The 21,813-nt window shown below is 36.9% G+C and overlaps 1 protein-coding gene and 1 long non-coding RNA gene across 5 annotated transcripts in view; one reads left to right on the top strand and one right to left on the bottom strand.

Moving 5' to 3' along the window:
- LOC114023509 overlaps window positions 1-21,813 on the top strand; it is a 102,605-nt gene that overhangs the window by 38,798 nt on the left and 41,994 nt on the right. The window lies entirely within an intron of this gene.
- KIAA0232 (KIAA0232 ortholog) overlaps window positions 5,558-21,813 on the bottom strand; it is a 111,153-nt gene continuing 94,897 nt past the window's right edge. For 3 of the 4 annotated variants that reach the window (XM_027836168.1, XM_027836167.1, XM_027836169.1), the window contains 3 exons: window positions 10,758-10,866; window positions 6,892-6,989; window positions 5,558-6,530 (listed from right to left, as the gene is read on the bottom strand). In XM_027836168.1, coding sequence (XP_027691969.1) covers window positions 6,351-6,530; window positions 6,892-6,989; window positions 10,758-10,866 — 387 coding nt within the window. In that variant the 3' untranslated portion in view covers window positions 5,558-6,350. The remainder of the gene's footprint in view (window positions 6,531-6,891; window positions 6,990-10,757; window positions 10,867-21,813) is intronic. The other variant, XM_027836170.1, reaches the window with a different exon arrangement.

The raw sequence follows: 21,813 nt of genomic DNA on the forward strand, positions 1-21,813 counted from the left end.
TCAGGAAGAAAGAACGGCATGCTGTAGAGAGGCCAAGAAGAATAAAACCTGATAAAAGGTCATGGACTATGGCAATTAAGAAAGCATTAGGAACTCTGGAGAATTCAGTTTCAATTGAGTGACGAGGTTCAAGATAGATTGCAAGGGGTTGTGGAAGTGAGAAGAGAGGAAATAAAGGCAAGTATGCCCTTTTCTAGGAGTTTGACTACTAGGAGTTAGAGGGAAAGAAGTTTAGCTTGAATGGTGTGGTTAAATTTGGGTTTTTAAGGATGAAGGAGACACAGGAATGTTTATAGGCAGTAAGGAATAAGCCAATTAGATAGCAGAGAGTGGAGCTTAGGAAGAGCAAAAGGCTGGTTGTGAGGGCAATCTGTAGGGAGGAAGTGAAGGGGAAGAGCCACTTTCTCATTGGAGACTGGAGTGGAAGAGAATGGGTGATGTCAAGGGATTCTGAGGTCTAAGTAGGGAAAAGAGGGAGCTCACTGTGAATAATCTTTATTTTCTTAATAAAGTATGATGCAAGGTCCTTTGTGTTAGTTATTCCTCTTAATTCCTGCAAATCTGATAAATGAATATAAGAAAAGATTTATTAATGTGCCAGGTACTGTGCTGAGCACTGAAGAAAGAAATATAAAAGTAAGTTCCTGCCCTTAAGGAGCTTACATTCTAATGGGAGAAGCAAGAAATAAAGAGGAATGGTGGCCAGGGAGGGAAGTTTAGAGTTGAGTGGTTTAGTTCTTGCAGGCCCATGGTCTCTGGAAGTTAGATTTGGAGGATAAAGCAGCAGCAGGTCTTAGATTCTCCTAAGCAAGATCCCTGGGGGTCTGGTTTAAAAGGGTGAAAGAGCTGCAGCAGTTAACGGTAGGGGAAATGGCAAGTGGGGGTAAAGCAGCATGATCCTAAGGCTGAGTGGCTTAGCTCCACCTAGGGATGCTCTCTGATAAGCATATCATTTATCCCTTCTTCCAAGACATTGATAAAAATGTTAAACAAGGAGTTTGGCTACAAAATGGAAGAGACAAAGGAGATTTTAGTATATATTAAAGGGCCACACTCAGATCCTTGAGAACACAACCCAGGAGACCTTCTGAGGAGTCATCAATTGAGTAATGATTACTCTTTGGGTCAGGCCAATCAGTCCCAGATCCACCTAAATTATACTCTTGTCTCTCTCACCTTTTCTTTAAGAATAGACTACTTAGATTTTGGTAAAGCATTTGATAAACTATCTACAGCATTTGCCTGATTTGCCAGTATAGTAATTCTGTTAAAAAACAGAAGAGCATTTTGGTAGGACCTGTTATTGAAGCTCTGTTCTGAGGCAGCCATTCCTTTTTCTGGATTTTCACTAAACTCACTGGTCTAGTTTGTAGATTCCAGTCTCTTCCTTGCTCTAAAAACTGGCACCTTACCCTCTCCAATGCTATTATATCTCAATAACATCCTTAAGTTCTCTCATGTATATTGTTATAGAGTTAGTCTGGACTTGATAACGCAAATTTATCAAGGACACCGAGGTGCTTTTACTATATTCCTTATTTAGGGTACCAATTCCCTACACTATTCCCTATACTATTAAGCATGAATGCTCTGTCCTTTCCAGCCCAAAGATTATTCTTAGCATAGGAAACAGAAACAATTACCTTCTCTCCTCCTTTCCTGTCCTGCCTATCCCCAGCACTGGTCCTAGTCTTTCACCTTTTACCAGTACACCTAATACAAAACCTTTTTGTGATCATTGGCCTTCCTCCCTAGTCTCAGCTCTTCTGATCTGACATTCCTGACACTATTCTTGTAGACAGAGGCAGGCTTTAATACTCTACGGCAGAGGTGTCAAGTCTCAAGTGCCACCCCAACCAGATTAAAATGCAAGTGGGAAATATTTAACAAAATAAATGAAAATACAATAAAACATAATACATAACTTTACATTTAAAAACTAAGTTAATATACAGCCCACAGGGAAACTTATACATGGATTAGTGGCTCCCATTTCTATTAATGTCATTGCTGTCCATCATCATTTTAAAATCTTAGTGGGATGAAAGTTCCCTGTGCATACAATGTTACCTTTGGACATGCTCCCCTCTTCATTCTCTAAACTGAGATTGTACCTTCAGAATTCCATCAAGAGCTTCTCTTCCCTTCTGGGTAGATTTCCCTTATATAATTTCAGTTCATGGTGTCTTATTTATCCTTTTCTGAACTCTTTGAAATTTCCTCTCTCCAAAGTTGGGATGACATGTCAGATAATTCCCAACTTTCCTCTATTTCTCTATCACTAATTCTAAGATGGAGTGTTCACTTGTCTTTAAGGTTCCCATGATGTCTGCCCAAATCCAAGGTCACATAAATCATATGCTGAAAAATGAGGAAGAATAGGATGGTGTTAGAAGGTCGAGGAAAGAAGAGAAAGCAAGGATCACCTGTTGGGGGAGTGGGATTGACAGTCAATAAAAGATGAGTAAAAGAATTACTACCCAGCAGAGAGGGCCATTAAGGGTAGAGAGCATCAATTTATTGTAGCCCTAATCAGCATGATTTCGTAATTTCTTCTAGGAGCAATCAGGAGCTCAGGAATAGGAATAAATGAGGCAGATAGAAGGAACTAAAGTTTAGCAAGGTGGAAATGGTGGTAGCTCAAGAGGCAAGAAACTGAAGATTGGGTGGTTTTACCATAGGGTTAAGACTAGAGAGGAAGGAAAGTAAGGCCAGAATAAACTTAGCAGACAGAAAGAAAAGGGAGGAATTTAGGAACTGAATGTTATGGCTGGGGTGGAGGTGCAGCAAGTGGGTAAGGAACATATAAGGAGTGAGAAAGGAAGTATAAGAGAGGTGGGCCAATAGGAGACTGGTTAAAGAAGAGATTTTTAGAGTCAGGATCTTAGAAATGGTCTTATTTGTATTAGAGCTTTGATATTAAAATACATAGAGAGTCACTTTTTCAGGTTCATGGGTTTGTGTAAGCATGATTGTATCTTAATAGGCTATTCAACTGTTAGTAATGAATGAAAGCAGGGCTTTGGATATGTTTTAATTGCAGAATCATAACACTAACATTTTATTAGTTTTATATTTGAAGTAATTAGGAGGATATTGGTCAGATACCTTATACTTTTTTTTTTTTTAATATACACTAATATTTAAAAAGATACCTGGTTTCATTGTTATGGATTTTCACTTTATTGGTACAGATTACTGCACCTCTATGACTTAGCCAACAGTTTTCATCTCCTGGTGGCAACCTTGTCTCCCAGGCTTAGTTGGGCTGGTGAAGATTAAAGAGACACACAGTTGGTCACCCGACCCATGCTTGAAGCCTTTCCATTGGTTCACCCTGCCAGACATTATGCTCTGCTGGAACAGATTCTGAGAACCCAGGATCAGTTCTAAGGCAGGATGAAGGATCTAAGGACTACTTTAATAGCTGTCAAACCTTAGTTTCAAGCATTGTGACCCCAGGGCTCTTCCTGTAATACATTAACTCGGAGAATCATATTCATAGAACATTAACTCTGGAAGGGACTTAAGTGATCACCTAGTTCTGGTGAGAGAGTGAAGCCCAAGAGGAAGGTGACATCACTGTTAAGTGGGAGAATTCAAGTGTTCTGGCTCTTAGTCCAGGACCCTTTCCATACTACCAGTAGGAGGCCATGACTGATGTGTTTCTAAAAGAACTGTGTACTCTCCCAAATGAAAACCCAACACTGTCCTTTTAAATTTTTATTTGGTGTTAAGTAACTCCACAAGAAAACAAAATCAGTTACTCTGGTGTACGTGAAATCAGAACAATACAACCACTTGAAGCAAAAAAGTAGAAACAAATCTCAGCCCAGGAATGGAAAACTGATCCTTCAGTGCTATGGATCTGCCACGCGCTTCATCCCACAGTGCGTTTCAGCGTTTTGCCAACCTTTAATGATGTTTTGTGTCTATCCATACAAATAACTAAAAATCACACTTCAACTCTCTTGCTGAAAGCTTCTGAGCCACTTAAGTATGGAAACAAGTAAAGACATAATTTGTTATTGCCCAGACCCTCCCTGTCCCACCCCCTCCCCTTTACAAGGGCTGCCTTTCTCCATCATGATGGGAGTCAAGTCAGCACCTCTGCCATTCGGAGCCCCTTCTTCCTAGAGAAGCAGCTCAGTTGAAAAGAAACTGGGCTGAAGGTTGTGTTTGAAATGTGTCTATTTCATCTTTGCTACCCTATCCACAATTTCTATGACAATATCCACTGTCCTAATTTGAGGAATTTACAAAGTCAAAAAAAAATTTTTTTTGCCTTCACTGTTCACAATTTTTGTCAGTGTAGGTGGTTAACAACAATTTTTTTTTTAAGGAAGCTCTAGAATAAAGTTACAGAAAAATTTATCCAAAGTTTGTAAATAAATAACAACAACAAAAAAACCCCTTGAAAGTGTTAAATGATTTGCTGCAGAAATATAAACCCTCATATAATTCTGTTTATTTAACAAGATCAAACCTAGCCAATTTAATCAGGGTTTCCAACAGCAAGGACATATATAACCTCCTCAAATGACTTTACAACCTTAGACAGTGTTTTCCATGTTATCAATAAAAGGCAACAAAACCCAATTACTTAATCAAAATCAAATGTCATATTTTCAAAGCCAGTTGAGCTCACGTTTCAAACAGAATTTGTATGAGTTCTTATTGCCTGTCAAAATGAATAGTTAAGCTTTCAAGTCAACATTGGACTCTCTACACTTCCTGATGTTCTAGACATGCTGCTATTGTATAGATTAGTTCTTAAAACGATGAGTTGGTAAAAACTTAGAATGTTTAGGTTTCGCAAATATTGCTCCTCCTGGCTTCAACATTTTGCATAATGTGTTAAAAGCACTAGGAGTTGATAGTCTTGTACAGATATAACTTGACGATGTACTGACTGTCTAGGTTAACAAAAGAAAATTTAAAAGCAAGTCACAGAAAGCAACCATCACTACTGCAATCACACGTGTATGTTGAAAATCATTACTCCTGCACCCCACCCACCCACCCACCACACACATAACTTGCCCCTAACATTCTCTCAGAAAACACAAAATGAACTACAAGATCTACTAGATTACAGCCACAACAGCGGCTAACTGCAGCAGCCAAAGATTTCTTTCAAGTGAAGTGTGACCTTTTTTGCATATAAAACACTTTAAAATATGAGCATTTTAGATGAGTTCAATAGGCTCAAAATCAATACAGGATGCATTTCAGGTTACACTAAGGTAATCATTTGCAAGGAGACATAGTCCTTATTTCTTGTTAAAAGATTTACCATCACAAATCCCAGTTTTCCCCAGCCCCAACCCCCATGACATTTTTTGGTGTTATTTCTCAATGTTCATCAGCTTTATAATAGAAGGAAAAGGACAGAGAGATAGAGAGATGGAGGGAGAGAGAGGGACTGAAAGGAGAGGTGGAAGGAAAGGAGATAGAAGATAGAGACAGAAAGGGGGGGGAGAGAAAGGAGAGAAGGTAGAAAAAAAGAGAGAGAAGAAAGGGGGAGGGAGAAGATAGGGGAAGAAAGAGACTGGACTGGAAAGGAAAAGACAAGCACAAAAGAGGGGGAGAGAAGGGGAAGAAAGGGGAAAAGAAAGAAACAGAAGAGAGACTGCAACCCCCTCATATTGCCTCCACACATACCAAAAATTAAAAAAAAATCCTTGGCTTCTCCAGTTAGCAAGAAAATCACAAACCATAGAATCCTCTGTGGGTTTATTTAGGGGGGAAAATATCCTAAGATAGAAAACACAGTATTCTGTAAGTCTCTAAAGCACAACCTTGTTGTTCCTACTTCAAATTTACATGAGATTTTACCGAATGAAGACTAGACAAGTCATTCATGCTCTTCTCCTGCATTCAGAAAGGCACTGATAAATTACAGTGTTCAGTATTTATCTCCTAGTTCTTAGAGAACGAAGCCAAAATGTGCCAAAAGCTAAAGTCTCTGAATAGCAGAAGGAGTTATAGACACTGCAATGCTAATAAGATAATAGTGGTGAGGCTGCAATTACAAATGAAAATAACTGCAGTTAAGAGGCAAAGAGCAGTGATGCATCTAAGATAAGCACATGCACACCCATTCTTGAATTGACAACACAATCTAGTCTATTTCAAATAGCCAAGAATTGAACAGGTTGGGGGAAAAAATGTTCCAAGAGGAGAGTTATCCTCAACCATAAAATAAGCAAGAAGAGAAAGATAAATACACATCTGAATCAGTTACTTGAAGAGGAAACCCAAGTTGTTGTTTTAGAGTAACAGGTCTCACAAAAAGGAGTTTTCCATCACATATTACTTTTTTAGACAATTGGTACTACTCTGCAGTTTCATAGATGAGTTCGAGAAAAAAGCTCCTCTTCACAAGGATCAGCCCATTCACTACCACCTTCTGAGGCTGTGTCTTCGGAGTTGGAACTGTCACTGGAATATAATTTTTTCCGGAAGCCATTTGATTTTGTTCCAGGATTTCTTTCTTCTGTACACCTTGCTTCATAAACAGAAGACACCTAAGAATAGATAAACAGTTTCTAGTAGGTCTCAAAGGCTATGATTGAATAAACTGGTATTTTATCTGTTAACAAAGTTTGTTTGTGACATATTCCTTTTATACAGAGACACAACAATTTTCCCACCTCCCATATTTTGTACAGGGAGAGAAATCTGTGAAGAGCATAAAGCATATGTTTCCACACAGAATGTTCAGACCTTTGGGTTAAAGCTGATGGGTAGGATAAAAAATAAATGACAGAGAAGTGGTTTTGTAGAGAAAATGATTTGAATTGTTATTTTAACAGAAATAGAAAAAGTGTGTGTAGGGGCAAGGAGTTGGTGCTTTAGCAGCAGTACAATTCTAAAAGTAATACTTACTCTATTAAAATCTAACAGATGCTCTCCATCGTTGGGTATTTCTTTAACATCTGGATATTCTTCCAAGCCATTCTCTCTCTTGGTATTTGTATAACATTCTTATGAATTTTGAATGCAAGAGAACAAAAAAAGAGGGAGGATGAGAGGGAAAGACAAAGTTATTAAACAATTTTACATACTATTTTTATTATAACACTCATTTAGTTACATTGCAACTCAGTCTTGGAGAGTTCCGCCTGAAACCTTGAGTGGTTAATTGATTTGCTCATGGTTATGCAGCTAGTAGGTATCAAAACCAGGATATGAATCCCGGTTTTTCTTATCTCAATGCCTGCTCACTATCCAAAATACGACACAACCTTTGGGACCACAGTATACGATAAGATCATAGATTTTGAGATGAAGAGGTCTCAAAGGATTTCTAAACCAAACCCTTCATTTTCCAGATGACGAAACTGACTGAGGCCCAAGGGGTTTAAATAACTTCAAGTGTCAAAGGTAGGATTTGAAGATAGGTCCTCAGATCCAGAGCAAAGGCTCTTTCCACTGTACCAAATTCTAATAAGGCAATAATTTAGACAATGTGGTGAATAAAGAAAATGAACTGTATCTATTTTTGAGAGCTTTTTTATTTTTAAAGATTATATTGCTGGTATAACTGTATTCCAGAGACATCAATGAAATTTCAAAGTTCATTCACCTTTGCTTCCCATTTGCTCCCACCATCTCCCTCCCTATCTCCTCTAACAAACAAAAACAAAACCCCTCTGAAAAAGCATCTTCCAACAAATAGCCTTCATTTTACTGGAATTACAGAAGAGGGACAGAATTCAATTCAATTCAATAACTATCAATAAAGAATAATGGTAGTGTGTAGTAATGGCCAAATCCCTTAAAGGAAGGCTGTTTGAGGCATGAAAGGGGATTATAGGGACCTGACTCTATGAAGAAAAAGTCTGAGCTGTTTTTTTGTAGTCCTGGAAATGGAGCAACTAGGTTTCCTGATAGCTTTTAGGCACTCCAAACAGCACCATTAAAATTTTCTGGGTTTTCATTGGGGAAGGGGTGGCAGAGGGAAAAGAGAGCCCTAATAACTCAACTATGCTTCATCATGGCTTTGAATAGAATTTAACTGTTCTTCCTGGTCAGGACCAAACTGTCTCATGCTGCATCCTTGGGCATATATGGACCTACCACATCACATCCTCCTGACGGCTGGGTACAAACATGTTTTTTCTGTTCTTAGAGTCACTCCTTCTTACCCAAAAGGATATCTTCAAGTCTGACTAGTCATGGTACTCATCCACCCACTTAGGTACTATTTGTCTGTACTGTGATAGGTGATTGTATATATGCTAAAGAATGTAAACGACTGATGCTCCTTGAATTTTAGGAGGTTTTAACAATACTATATTTTTTTATTCCCCAGAATGGCACTTCTCAATTCAAATTCACAACCTCTTCATACTTTAACGGATGCCTTCATGGGCTGCTGTGGGAAAAAAAAAATAGAATCATCTGATGGCCAAGTTTCTTGGCTGATGCTCAAGATAGCCACTCAAAGGATGATCCTTGAAGCCAGGTCTGAACTCAAAGCCTTCCCAGATTGGTAGGACTTGCCAGAGTTCATGTACCATTGGCACAGTATAGTGCAGCACAGCACTCCTGAGCTTAGAGTGACCTTCGTGTTTTGAAGTAGCACATGAGAAGAACTTTATTGTTGAACATTTTTATAAGGACCTCACTCTTCAAATCCAAAGCATCTCACAGACATTCATTAATTTAGCCTTCAATAAATTCCTGCAACTTAAATTTCCCAGAATTGGAGATGGTAAAAGTAAATACCCAGTAACAGTAAGGAGATTTTAGGAACCTAAACAATTGCTACAGCTAAGGAGAGATCAAAAAAGTTGGGTGTATGTGTGCCTGCTATTTCATGACTACTCTAATCCAGTTCATATTAGGAACTCCAATTTCTATAGGAATGCTTGACAATGCCAGAGTTCCAGGAACACTTCTCCCCCTGTCAAACATTATAGTGACTGAACTCATAACAAATTATGCATAACTCATTCCAGACCATACACTATTACTAATTCAGTACAAGTTAAACTTGTATATAAGGGGTATGCTACTTTGCAGTTAACACAGCTTTAAGGATTTAATTACTATAAGTATATGTTAGAGAAATTGTATGTACAACCAGAGATGTAAGGTTAATAATCAAATTCACCATGTACCAACTGTACCAGAATACTAATACCAACAGAATCTTTATACATTATTTTATACTTTATATAAATATATATATATATACTTTTTTTTATACTTTGTACATTAACATGGCACGTGACATAGGTTAATGGAAAAGCACTGGAACAGGAGACAGGCGATTTTGATTCCAGTCCTATTTTTGCCATAAACTGTGTGACTCTGGGCAAACTATGTCCCGTTCTCTCAGCATCACTCTCCCTTATTTATAAAACGAGGGAGTTGAATACACCATATCTAAAATCTCTTTTAGATCTGATATTCTACAGATACGCTATGCATTTAAGGATGGTGCTAATGACTTGCCAACAGCAAAGGAAGGTATGTACTTTGAAAGTGTTGAATGAGCTATACTGTCTCACTTAGTGGCCTTTATGGCCAAAGGCACATGTTTCAAAATGCCTGGCTAGGATTAAAGATGTAGAGTGTGACTGTAGATGAGAGAAAAGAAATTCATTGTCCTACATAGGAATTAAACCTGCCTTACTAACTTGTTGCTCTCACCAACTAAATTAATCAGCCATAGTACAAACCTCCAGGAAAGCATACAGAATTTTCAATAAAGTTAATTCTAATATACCACATTAAAGAAAAGCAACAGATTTTTGCTGAGCATCTATTATGTGACAGGCATAGTAATTTGTCCTATAGGAAATATCAGTAATGTTAAGATATGGACTTTGCCCTCAAGGAACCTACAGTATAGTTGAAGACACAATACATTAAATATGTACAAAGTCAAATAACAACAAAAATTGTAAATAACAGACAAAATAGAAGACACGTCACAAGGCAGGACACTATTACTTGCCAAATGGAGATTATATATCCAACTTGAGCTATGTCAACCATGTTGCCAACATGCCATATTTTGAGAGGTGGAAAAATAACATTAACAAATTAAGAGCCTGAGCTTTATTCTGATGATTAGTTTTGAACACATTATAATTGTAACTTCACTTATTGATAGACTAGAGATATATACAAAGGATATACAGAACCAAACTGTCAAACCAATTGTTATAGAGCAAAATGGATGCGTCACTGGCAGAGTGACAGAAGAAACCCTATTACAATGTGATAAGAGAAACTTAAAGACTAAAGCACAGCCATTAACTATTGGGAACAAAGAGATAAGGTGATGTTTTTGAAAAAGTTACTTTACTGTGAGTGAGCTTGCAGAAAATAGCTACGGTGCTCAAGAAGAATATAACTACAGACAAAAGGCAATGTTATACAGTGGAGAGAATACTAGTCTTTGAGGTACAAGATCTAGATTCAAATCCTAGTTTCCCTACTTACTCTGTGACCTTGGGCAAGCCATTTAAGCTTTCTGAATGTCAGTTTCTCCATCTGTAAAATGGGTGAGCATTTTGTGCAATTTCTTTACAATATCCATGTGAGTCAAATAATATAGCTATAGAAAAGGCTAAGTTGGGTGCTGATCTTTTCACCCTCCGGTAAAAAGTGAACTTGGAAAGTGATGCACACACTGTCTAGTGCTCATGTATGCTCCGTGTACACGCTATCTAGTTAACACAGGAACTGCATTTCAGCGTCAGATTTACTTGTGTGCTCGCTGTAAGACTGTTTACCTTCACATTCTGATCCAGGAAAAAGGGGAGAGTACAGCGCTTTTCCCCACCAGCACTGCTTCTCTTGATTGCCACTCATTCCTTGCAGATCAGTATTCAATATAGGAAACTGTTTAGATAAAAGCAAATATAGTAATGAATCAGCATCCCACAAATGGGGCAGGAGTCTAGTATTGAAAACAAAGGAAAATCCTGGAAATTTTTCTCTGAGAAAATATTTTGATTTATAATCACAAAATAACAAGAAAAGTCACGATTGCTACCTACTGTATGAGAAAGATGTACCAGATGATAACAGATTAAGGAGAGGTAGCATGAGGTGCTTTCTATTAGTAATGTAAAAAGTCATGAGTCTTTCTTCCTCTCTGAACTCAGTTTAAATAGTTTCAACTACAACATGAGCTAATACCACATGCAGGTTTTTGTTAAGAAAGCACTTTGTTAATCCTAAAACTTTAGTAAATGTTAGCTGCTAGGTATTGCCTAATCAAAGGGAAAAAGAACCTGAGGAATCACCTGCTACTTTAATAATTTAGGCACCTACTAAGAACTAATGACAAGTTGTAAGGACACTTTGAATACAAGCAGAAAATGATGGCTACAGGAAAAAATGGGTGTGTTCCAGTCACATTCAGTCCCTTCAGATTTACACAGATCACTCACTTATAAAGCTGGGATCTGAAAATCTGCCTAGGTCAGAAATCTAGTCGTCATATGGTGCACTAAATGGCTAAGACAGAAATACTTCTTCCAATCCCGGTATGAGAGTATAGGATGTATGTAAAGTATAGGGAGAAAACAACCCTGAAGCATTTAGTTTTAATTCTACAAACGTTTATTAAAAACTTACTATTTGCAAGATACTGTAGTTATCACTGGAGTTACAAAGATGAGAAACTACATAGTTCTTATCATTAAGGAATTTATATTCTAATAGTGGGGCACGATATGCACTAAAATAAATAACACAAGGTAGATTGTAATGGAATAAAAGAAGAGAGCAAGATGAAGTGTTCTAGGAAAATTTAAGGAGGAAGAGATGATTCAAACTTTCCATTCTTTGGCTGTGGTTGAAGAAGACTATTTAAAAGGTCTAAAAATAATAGAGTGCCATATTCAACTAAGTCATGAAAAAATTAAAATAAATTAAAGAAAACCTCAAAAATATAATGAAATGATTTGAACCACAGACTCTTATGGTTGGAAGGGACTTGAGATGTCATCCAGTTTAACCCCTACTTCAAACATGAATCTCCTCTATGTAACACCCACAAGTAGTGGGTATTCCAGTGAGTATTCCACCTCACTGGAAGACTGTTTAGCATCCACTCCTTACTTTGTGCCCCAAGGCAATCCATTCTATGTTCAGACAGCTCTGTTAGGAAACTGACAATCATAAGTCATTATCTACATTTGTGCCTTCTTGTAGTGCCTACAAAAGGCTTTATACATTAATGTTCAAAAAATGTACACTTTTCAAATCACAACTCTTTTCAGAAAATTTTTGGAATTTTCTATGTGGCTTGACAAAAAGACCACAAATATTTTTAAAACATGATAAACATATTCTGCCTATTGAGCATGTCCAAGCTAACAATATTTTATGCAGAGATTCTGTTTCAAATTTTAGTTGTAAGTGGAAGAAAATAAGGAAGAAAGAATAAGAAATGATAAGGCATTTGGGCTTCACTAAATTTTCCAAATTTATTTGTAGCAGGAAGCTGAAAAAAGAGAGGAATAAAACACTAAATAGATTAATAAAATTAAAGATAATGGATAATGGTTTAGTTTGTTCAAAGGACTAAGGAGGTATTTAAACTATTACTATATACTTATGGGTTGATGCTTTTTAAATTGATGAGCTACTTCACAAGTCTTCAAGTAAATTGCCTACCAAACAAGGGAATATGGGTAGTGGCTCCTAACCTATGAACTGTGAAATTATTCTACAGGATCCATAAAGAAGTTAATCTTCCTTTCATAGAACGAATAATATGTCATGAACATACATATTATTTTCAAATACATGATGATGTGATTAAAATGCAAATTCATTTAAAAGCATTACTGAATATTTAATACTGAATTCCTCATCATATAGATTTTCTCAATTACTGGATACTAATAATACAATTTACTATCATGTCAGAATTTGTTTTATCTTAAAAAGGGATCCTCCTGAGAAAAGACTGGGAGAATAGAACATTGGGAAGCTATTTAACAGGTGAATTTAATATAGGACTAGGACACATACAAAGTCTTGATTTTGAGAACTACTTCATAGATGTACAACTATGCTTAAGAGAAATTTGTGGTATAGTGGAGAGACCCTTGGCTTTGGAGAATAATCCCACCTCTGCTGTTTATGCTAGCTATATGACCATGGGTGGAGGTGGTGGGGAGGGGAGAGAGGGTCACTTATCTTCCCTTGGATTCAGTTTATTCTCCTATAAAAATGAAGGTATTTGATTAAACTGCCTCTGGATCTGCAGAATGAGGAAGGTTTCACCAAATGGCCTCTGCATCCTGTCTAGTTACAAAACTATGTGATCTGTGGTCCTATGATTCTTGGTATCAGAAAACTGAGAAAAAGAAATGATACTGTATAAAGTAAATATTTCTTTGAAAGTCCTTACGCTGGAAACTGAATGCAAATATTAAAAAAGTACAATAAAAGGCTATGATAAAAATAACAGAAAAAGCAACACACATCCATAAAATGCCTAAATATTTGAGCTCTAGCTGTAAAATAATTTGGCTGCATGGAGATTTCCCCTGGGAGACCCTGTTTGTTAGATGGCTTTTCACTATCAGAGCATCTTTTCTGCTCGGCTGACTTTCCACCCTTCTAGCCCTGCTGATTCCCAATCCTATATAACACCCACCATGTGCACATGCCTGCACATGGGTTTGCTAAGCATGCTGATAAAATAAATGAGAGAAATCAGGATCTCATCCACTATAAACTATATGGCATGGGTTTAGACTCTTACTACTTGCTTGATAATCCTTTTATATCTTGCCCTATAGGCATTAGGAGGGAAAAGGGTAAAGAAAAGGGAGGGAGGAGATAAGTGAGGGAAGAAGCAGTAAGGGGAAGAAAAGAGAGGGAGCTAATAGAAGGGATGTGGGACTGAGGGAGGCAGTGGTCAAAAGCAAAACACTAGTGAGGAGGGAAAGGGAGAAAGCAGAAAGAAATGCATAAATAGGGAGGAAATAGGATGGAGAAAAAGACACAGATAGTAATCATAACTGTGAACGTGAATGGGATGAACTCTCCCATAAAATGGAAGCGGATAGCTGAATGGATTAAAAACCATAATCCTACAGTATGTTGTTTACAGGAAACACATTTGAAACAGAGGGACACACACAGGGTAAAGGTAAAAGGCTGGAGTAGAATATATTATGTTTCAGCTGAAGTAAAAAAAGCAGGGGTAGCAATCTTGATTCTCAGACAAAGCAAAAGCAAAAATAGATCTTATCAAAAGAGACAAGGAAGGAAACTACATCCTGCTAAAAGGCACCATAGACAATGAAGTAATACCATTACTAAACATATATGCACCAAATGGTACAGCATCCATATTCTTAGAGGAGAAGTTCAGGGAGTTACGGGAAGAACCAGACAGCAAAACTATACTAGTGGGGGACCTCAACCTCCCCCTCTCTGAACTAGATAAATCTAACCACAAAATAAACAAGAAAGAAGTTAAGGTGAATAGAATATTAGAAAAGTTAGTATGATAGATCTGTGGAGAAAACTGAATGGGGATAGAAAGGAATATACTTTTTTCTTGGCAGTACATGGCACATACATAAAAACTGACCATGTACTCAAGCTTTAAAACCTCACAATCCAATGCAAAAAGGCAGAAATATTAAATGCATCCTTTTCAAATCATGATGCAATAAAAATTATATGTAATAAAGGGCCATGGAAAGATAAGACTAAAAATAAATGGAAACTAAATCATCTAATCCTTAAAAATGAATGGGTCAAACAACAAATCATAGAAACAATCAAAAATTTCATTCAAGAAAATGACAATAATGAGACAACATACCAAAACTTATGGGATGCAGCAAAAGCAGTTCTTAGGGGAAGTTTTATATCTCTAAATGCTTACATGAATAAAATAGAAAAAGAGATCAATGAATTGGGCATACAACTAAAAAAACTAGAAAAAGAACAAATTAAAAATCCTCAATTAAACACCAAATTAGAAATACTAAAAACCAAAGGAGAAATTAAGAAAATTGAAATTAAGAAAACTATTGAACTAATAAGTAAAACTAAGAACTGGTTTAAAAAAAAACCCAATAAAATAGATAAACTTTTGGTTAATTTAATTAAAAAAAAAAGAAGAAAAGCAATTACCAGTATCAAAAATAAAAAGTGTGAATCCACCATCAAGGAAGAGGAAGTTAAAACAATAATTAGGAACTATTTTGCCCAACTGTATGCCAATAAATTTGACAATCTTAGTGAAATGGATGAATATTTACAAAAATATAAACTTCCCAGATTAACAGGAGGTAAAATACTTAAATAACCCCATCTCAGAAAAAGAAATTGAACAAGCCATTACTGAACTCCTTAGGGAAAAAATCTCCAGATAATCCTTTTATATGCCATTTATAAGATCATCAGATCTAGAGCTTCAAGGGAATTTAAGAGCTCATTTTGGTGGGGAAGAGTGATCATCTCATCCAACTGACTCATTTAACAGATCAGTAAATTGAGTCACAGAGAAGTGAGGTGATTTGTTCCCATTAATAAGCAGATCTGGGATTAAAAATCAGATCTTCTGATTCTAAATTCAAGGCTTTTTCTACTACAACTCATTGCCTCATGAACATCCTATTCTCTTATGCCTAACCCTTCTCCTCTTGCCTCACTGAAGACACTGAATGCTCTGTAAATATTAAAATACTGCATAAATATAAGCTATCAATGTCAGCAAGTCCTTTAACCCTCCCATCTCTTTATCCTGATGTGCTCATACTAAAAAATTTCTCTGAATTCATCCATCTTCTCTTTCCCTCTTGTCTCTGAGGTATGGCCCTCCTGGCCAAAGCCGTCTCTTCCACCTGTACTCAATTCTATTGCCTCTCATCTCCTTTGGGATCTCACTCAATTATAACTTCCTTATCTATCTGTATTTTCAATATTCCTTTCTATTGGCTTCTTTCTTGTGTCATCCTCAATTTTCTTTTTTCCAGAAAATAAAAATAAAACCTTCCCTCAAGCTCAACTCCCATTGCTCCTTCCTTTCTCCGCCAAACTTGTTCAAAGGGTGGTCTACAATGAATGCCTCCTTCTCCTCACCATCCATTTATGCCTCAGCCTCTTGTAATATGGATTCTAATGGTACCATTTGACTGGAAAGTGCCCTCTTAAAAGCCATTTATCTCCAACTGCTAAATCAATGGTATTTTCTCAGTCTTTGGCCTTATTTACCTCTCTGCATCATCTGAAATGATTTGCCATACCCTTCTTGATATTCTGTATTTTCTTGGTTTCTGTAATGTTATATTTTCTGATTCTTTTCTTATGGTCTCTTTCCTGCTCCATTTTCACCTCCTTTCTTAACTTTTCTTCCTGTTTTAGCTCTCTGAACACAGGTGCTACCCCCTTCCCTCAAGATTCTATCCTTGCTGCTATTCCTTTCTCTCTCCACTCTCCCTTACACATTTTGCCAACTTGAATTTTTCAACTATTACCTTTATGTAGGTGACTTCGAAACCTACATTTCCAGCTCCGACCTTTCTCTTAGGCCTGAGCCTGCCATTCCTTGCTGTATATGACAACTAGATATCCCACTGGCATTTGGAACTCAACAAGTGAAACTGAACTCATGATTTTCCCCACGCTTCCTTATTTTGACCAACAGTATTGTTATCCTCCCATGCTTATAATCTGAGTCATCTCTAATTCTTCCTACTCCTACATCTAACAAATCTAATCAGCTGTTACATCTTATTCCTTCTGTAGAATCTATAACACTTCTTGACTTATGATGAAAGGTACTCCATCTCCAGAAAAAGAACTGGTGGAGCCTGAACGCAGAACAAAGATACTTTTTCTTTTTCTTTGTCTGTTTTCTTTCACAGCATGACTTACATGGAAATGCGTTTTGCATGACTACACATGTATAACCTACATAAAATTGCTTGCCTTCTTAATGAAGGAGGAGGAGAGGAAGGGAGGGAAAGAATTTGGAACTCAAAATTTGAAAAAAGAATGTTAAAATTGTTTTTACATGTAATTGGGGAAAAAACAAATATTAAATTAAAAAAAGAATCTATCCCTTCTTTATCATTCTTACTACCTGCTCTAGTTGAGGCTGTTTTTATCAATAGCTTCCTAATGGGTCTTCCCGACTCTCCAATCCATCTTACATATTACTGCCAGATGAATTTTCCAAATAAGGCACAACTATGTTTAACTCACTCTGCTATTCAAAAACTTTCAGTAACCCTCCTTTGTCTGCTAAATAACGTTAAAAGTCCATAGCTTGGCATTAAAGGCTCTTCAAAATCTAGCTCAAACCTACTTGTCCACTGTATTTCAAATTCAAAGACCTACCAAAACTCTGCTACAGGTGGACCTTTGAATATCAAACTTTCCTTCTTCTACGCTTCATTACACGGCTCTCTATAACTAAAATGCCTTCCTTCACATCTTTGCTTATGTCCAGTCTAGCACAGAATCAAAGAAGCTCAGAGTGGGAAGGAATTTCAAAAGGCCATCTAACCCAATTCATACCTGAACACAAATTACTTCCCATAATATATCTAACAAGTGGTTATCTAGCCTTGGCTGGAAGATACCCGGTGAAAGAGAAGCCACTATCCCCAGATTTATTAGGAAGGTTTTCCTTACATCAAGTCTAAGTTTGCCACTTTGTAAATTTCACACTCTATTCCTCATTCTGGACTCTGAGGCCAGAAACAACAAGTTTAATCCTTTTTCTATATGACAGCCCTTCAAATACTTGAAGATAATTATCATGTCTCCAATAAGTCTCTTCTCTAGGATAAATATTACCTATTTCTTTAACCAAACGTCATCTAATATGAGCCCAAGGTCCTTCTCCAAACTGGTTGCCCTCCTTTGAGGGCACCACCTTCTCAATGTCTAAAACTGGGCACAACACAGTAGAATCATCACTTCCTTAGTCCCAGACACACACACACTCTCTGTCTCATTCAGGACTAATATATACATACACACACATATACTTCCTTAGTCCCAGACACACACACACACAAATACACCATACACTATATATGCTACATAGTATAGTAATACACATACATACATACATACATATATACATATGGTTACAGTAAAGTCCTTCCAAATCTAACTCAAACTTTTTTGGGGGAGGGCATTTAATTATTTTTTATGTTTTTAATTTAATATTTTTCCGAATTACATATAAAAACAATTTTAACATTTTTTCTAATTTTGAACTTCAAATTCTTTCCCTCCCTTCCTCATTGAATATTCAAGCAATTTGACATAGGTTACACATGTGTAGTCATACCAAACACATATCCATTCAAACCTACTTTTCCACACTTCTTTAATATAATTTCTATTTCTATTTCAAAAATCCTATCAGTTTTTGATGTTGCACCATTGGACAGTGTTAAGGACTTTGGCAGCAAGAACTTTCATTTCTGGGTCATCCATAGAATCACTGGTCCAGCGATTCTAAGCACCAGCAGGAGCAGTGGCCAGGCTATATCTCCACAGATGTTGTTTCCCAGTGTGCTGGCTGAGGGTATTGGGCTGGAAGCATTTCTACTCATACTCATATGACCTAGGCAAAATTATATATACTACATATATTATCATTTATCTCTGTGTGTGTGTGTATGTGTGTGTGTATGTAGTGTATGTGTGGAAAGCAAGAAAGAAAGATGTCTAGAGGATTTAATAGAGACATGATAGTTGTCTTCAAGTATTTGAAGGGCTGTGACATGGAAAAAGGATTAAACTTGTTCTTTTTGGCTTCAGAGTCCAGAACAAGGAAAAAAGTATAGAATTTACAAAGAGGCAAACTTAGGCTTGGTGTAATACCTTCCTAATATTCTAGGGGAAAGCATGTGTACACATGCATGCACACGTCCACACACACACACACACACACACACACACTTCAAATCACCTTACTTTCTTGGCTGCCATACCTCATTGTTGACTACTACTGAGCTGGAAGTCCACTATGACCACGATGGAAATAGTCCAAGATCCTGAGCCCAAGAGTCTTGGAAACAGAAGTTTCTTCCTCTTCCAGAACCACTGATTTATACATAGCACCTCCCAGATACCAATCCTGCTTCCACTGCAGCACAGCCATTGTGGAGGGGAAAAATAATTATGGAGAGGGAGCCCACCATCCTCATTACCATCAGCGACAACTGCTGATCAATTGCTAATAGTCAGATTGACACAGGAGCCCTGGGAATGGCAGTACCTCCCAGACCACCAGTCCTGCTACTAGGCCAGTTCTCACAGCCATCATCTGGGGAAACGACTGATGTGGAGAATGGACCAGCAAACCAGTCCAGCTGAAGCTGCTAGGCACCATATTCCAGGCAAGTCAGATCACCACTACCACTACTACCTTAATCACCATCTTCCCTCAAACTCTGATGGAGAAAGGCTTGGATCCTGAACTCACGAGTCCAATGCCCTCAGCCAGCATACTGGGAAACAACATCTGTGGAGATAGAGCCTGGCCACTGCTCCTGCTGGTGCTTAGAATCACTGGCTACTGATGGATGACCCAGAAATGAAAGTTCTTACTGCCGAAGTCCTTAACACTGTCCAATGGTACAATATCAAAAACTGATAGGATTTTTGAAATAGAAATAAAATAGAAATGCTATTAAAGAAGAGGCACTAACATCTCCTTTGCTGCTGCACCCTGAGGATAACGGGATTTCCCATCTGACCTGTAGCTGAATTGTTCCATTTGTGTTATTTCTACCCGCACTGGAATGTGAGCTCCGGGAGGGCAGGGACTGTCTTACTTTTCTACTTGAATCCCTAATGCTTAGCGAAGTCTTTTGCACAAAGCAAGCTTTTGATAAATACTTCATTCATTCAATTGATCTATCAACAAGAATTTATTAAGCACTCATTAGGTTCCCAACACTATAAATACTGGGGATACAATGAGAAAAATGCCCTCAAGGAGCTTGAATTTTATCAAAGGACACAACACGCATATATACAAATACTTACAAAATACATACAAGGTATTTTTTAGGGGAAAAAGACTAGTAACTGGGGGTGGAGGATCAATGCAGAACACAAGTTTGAGATGATCTTTGAAGAAAACTAGGAATTCTAAGGGGTAGAAGTGAAGACGGAGTATAAGCATTTTGACTCCCATTCCAGAGCTTTCCCACTAAAGCAATGTGTATATTATGCTCTATCACAATTTTAAGGGTAAATTTGGATATTCTCTCAAACAAAGAAACTACAATGAACATGCTATGACTCGTCTTGCCCCTTTTATGTTTTCAGAGGAACATTGTGTTAATGTGGTGATATTATATTCACTGTGAAATATCATTAAAAACTTACATAAGAGATGTCACTATAGGTTAGACTAATGGTAAATTCATTTAGTATCCAACGGTATATCCTTAAGGGATGGTTTGTGTCTTTGTGATGTTACCCCAAAAGGTTGGGAATATACTCCAAATAAGAATGGTGATTTCCTGGTCCACAACAGATAAATGATTAAAGGATATGAATAGATAGTTTTCAAAAGAAGAAATATAAATTAATAATCACTTGAAAAAATGCTCAGCTATCACTAATAAACAAAAATATAAAATTTAAAAGAATTCTTAGGCACAGATTTACACATAAAGTTAGCAAAAAAGAAAGAAGCAATAAAACTAATAGTGGGGTTGTGGAAAAACAAGTACACTCACTCATTCCTGGTTGAATTGCAAATGTGTAAAATCTTTTTGGAAGCAATCTGGCAGTATACAGTGAAAGTTACAAAAATAATCATGCTTTATGAGCCAACAGTTACAGTGCTGCAAGTAGACTTTAAGAGTGTCATCAAAAGAGAGCTATCTACTCAACTATGTCATAGCAGTATTACAGATAAAAATCATAAAAACCAGAAACAACATAAAATTTCAAAAATAGAGAAATAGTTAAATAAAATGAAGCCCATTAAATATAATGGAATACTATATTGCAATTAAGATGGCTAAGTATGAAAAATACAAAGACATCGATAAAGACTTTTAATGAAATTATTTGAAGAAAAAAAAGAGCAGAAGAATTGCATACACACCATAAAAGTAAGAATGAATGAACAAAGAATCCTGATGAAAACTTAGAGTAATTGAAAAACTACTATCATACATGATACTTTGATATGAATTTAAATCTAAGTAGTTACTAAGTAGCTAGACAGTTCAGTGGCTAGAGGGCTGGGTATGGAGTTAGGAAGATCTGAGTTCAAATCCTGCCTCAGATACTTATTAGCTGTGTGAACCTGGGTAAGTCTCAGTTTCCTCATTTGTAAAATGAATTAGAAGAGGAAATGGCAAACCACTCCAGTATCTTTGCCAAGAAAACTCCATGGAGAGTATTGGCATACTATGGTCCACAGGAGAGTCATATGTGACTGAACAACTTAACAAGTTACTAAACAAGCTTACTTGGTGTTTTTGAAGTTCAGTGTCCAATTTTTAATAAAACATTTAAATAAAAACAAATGTTGCAAACAGGATATGAGGGGGAAAAATATAATCCCAGAACAGATTTGACTTAGCTATTACCTGTTTTTGTTGTTCAGTTGTTTCAGTAGTCTGACTCTTCATGACCCTATTTGGAGTTTTCTTGGCAAAGATACTGAAGTGGTTTGCTATTTCCTTCTCCAGTTACTATTACTGGATTATTATTAATACATATTATCTGTTAGAGATCAATTATTGATTTTCTAGAAATCCTTATTGAAATTATACCATCTCCTAGATGCAACAAGTTCCCTAAGTTTGTTATTGT

Source organism: Vombatus ursinus, unplaced genomic scaffold (genome assembly GCF_900497805.2).
Source record: "Vombatus ursinus unplaced genomic scaffold, bare-nosed wombat genome assembly UNPS02014818.1, whole genome shotgun sequence".
In the NCBI taxonomy this organism is placed as follows: domain Eukaryota; kingdom Metazoa; phylum Chordata; class Mammalia; order Diprotodontia; family Vombatidae; genus Vombatus; species Vombatus ursinus.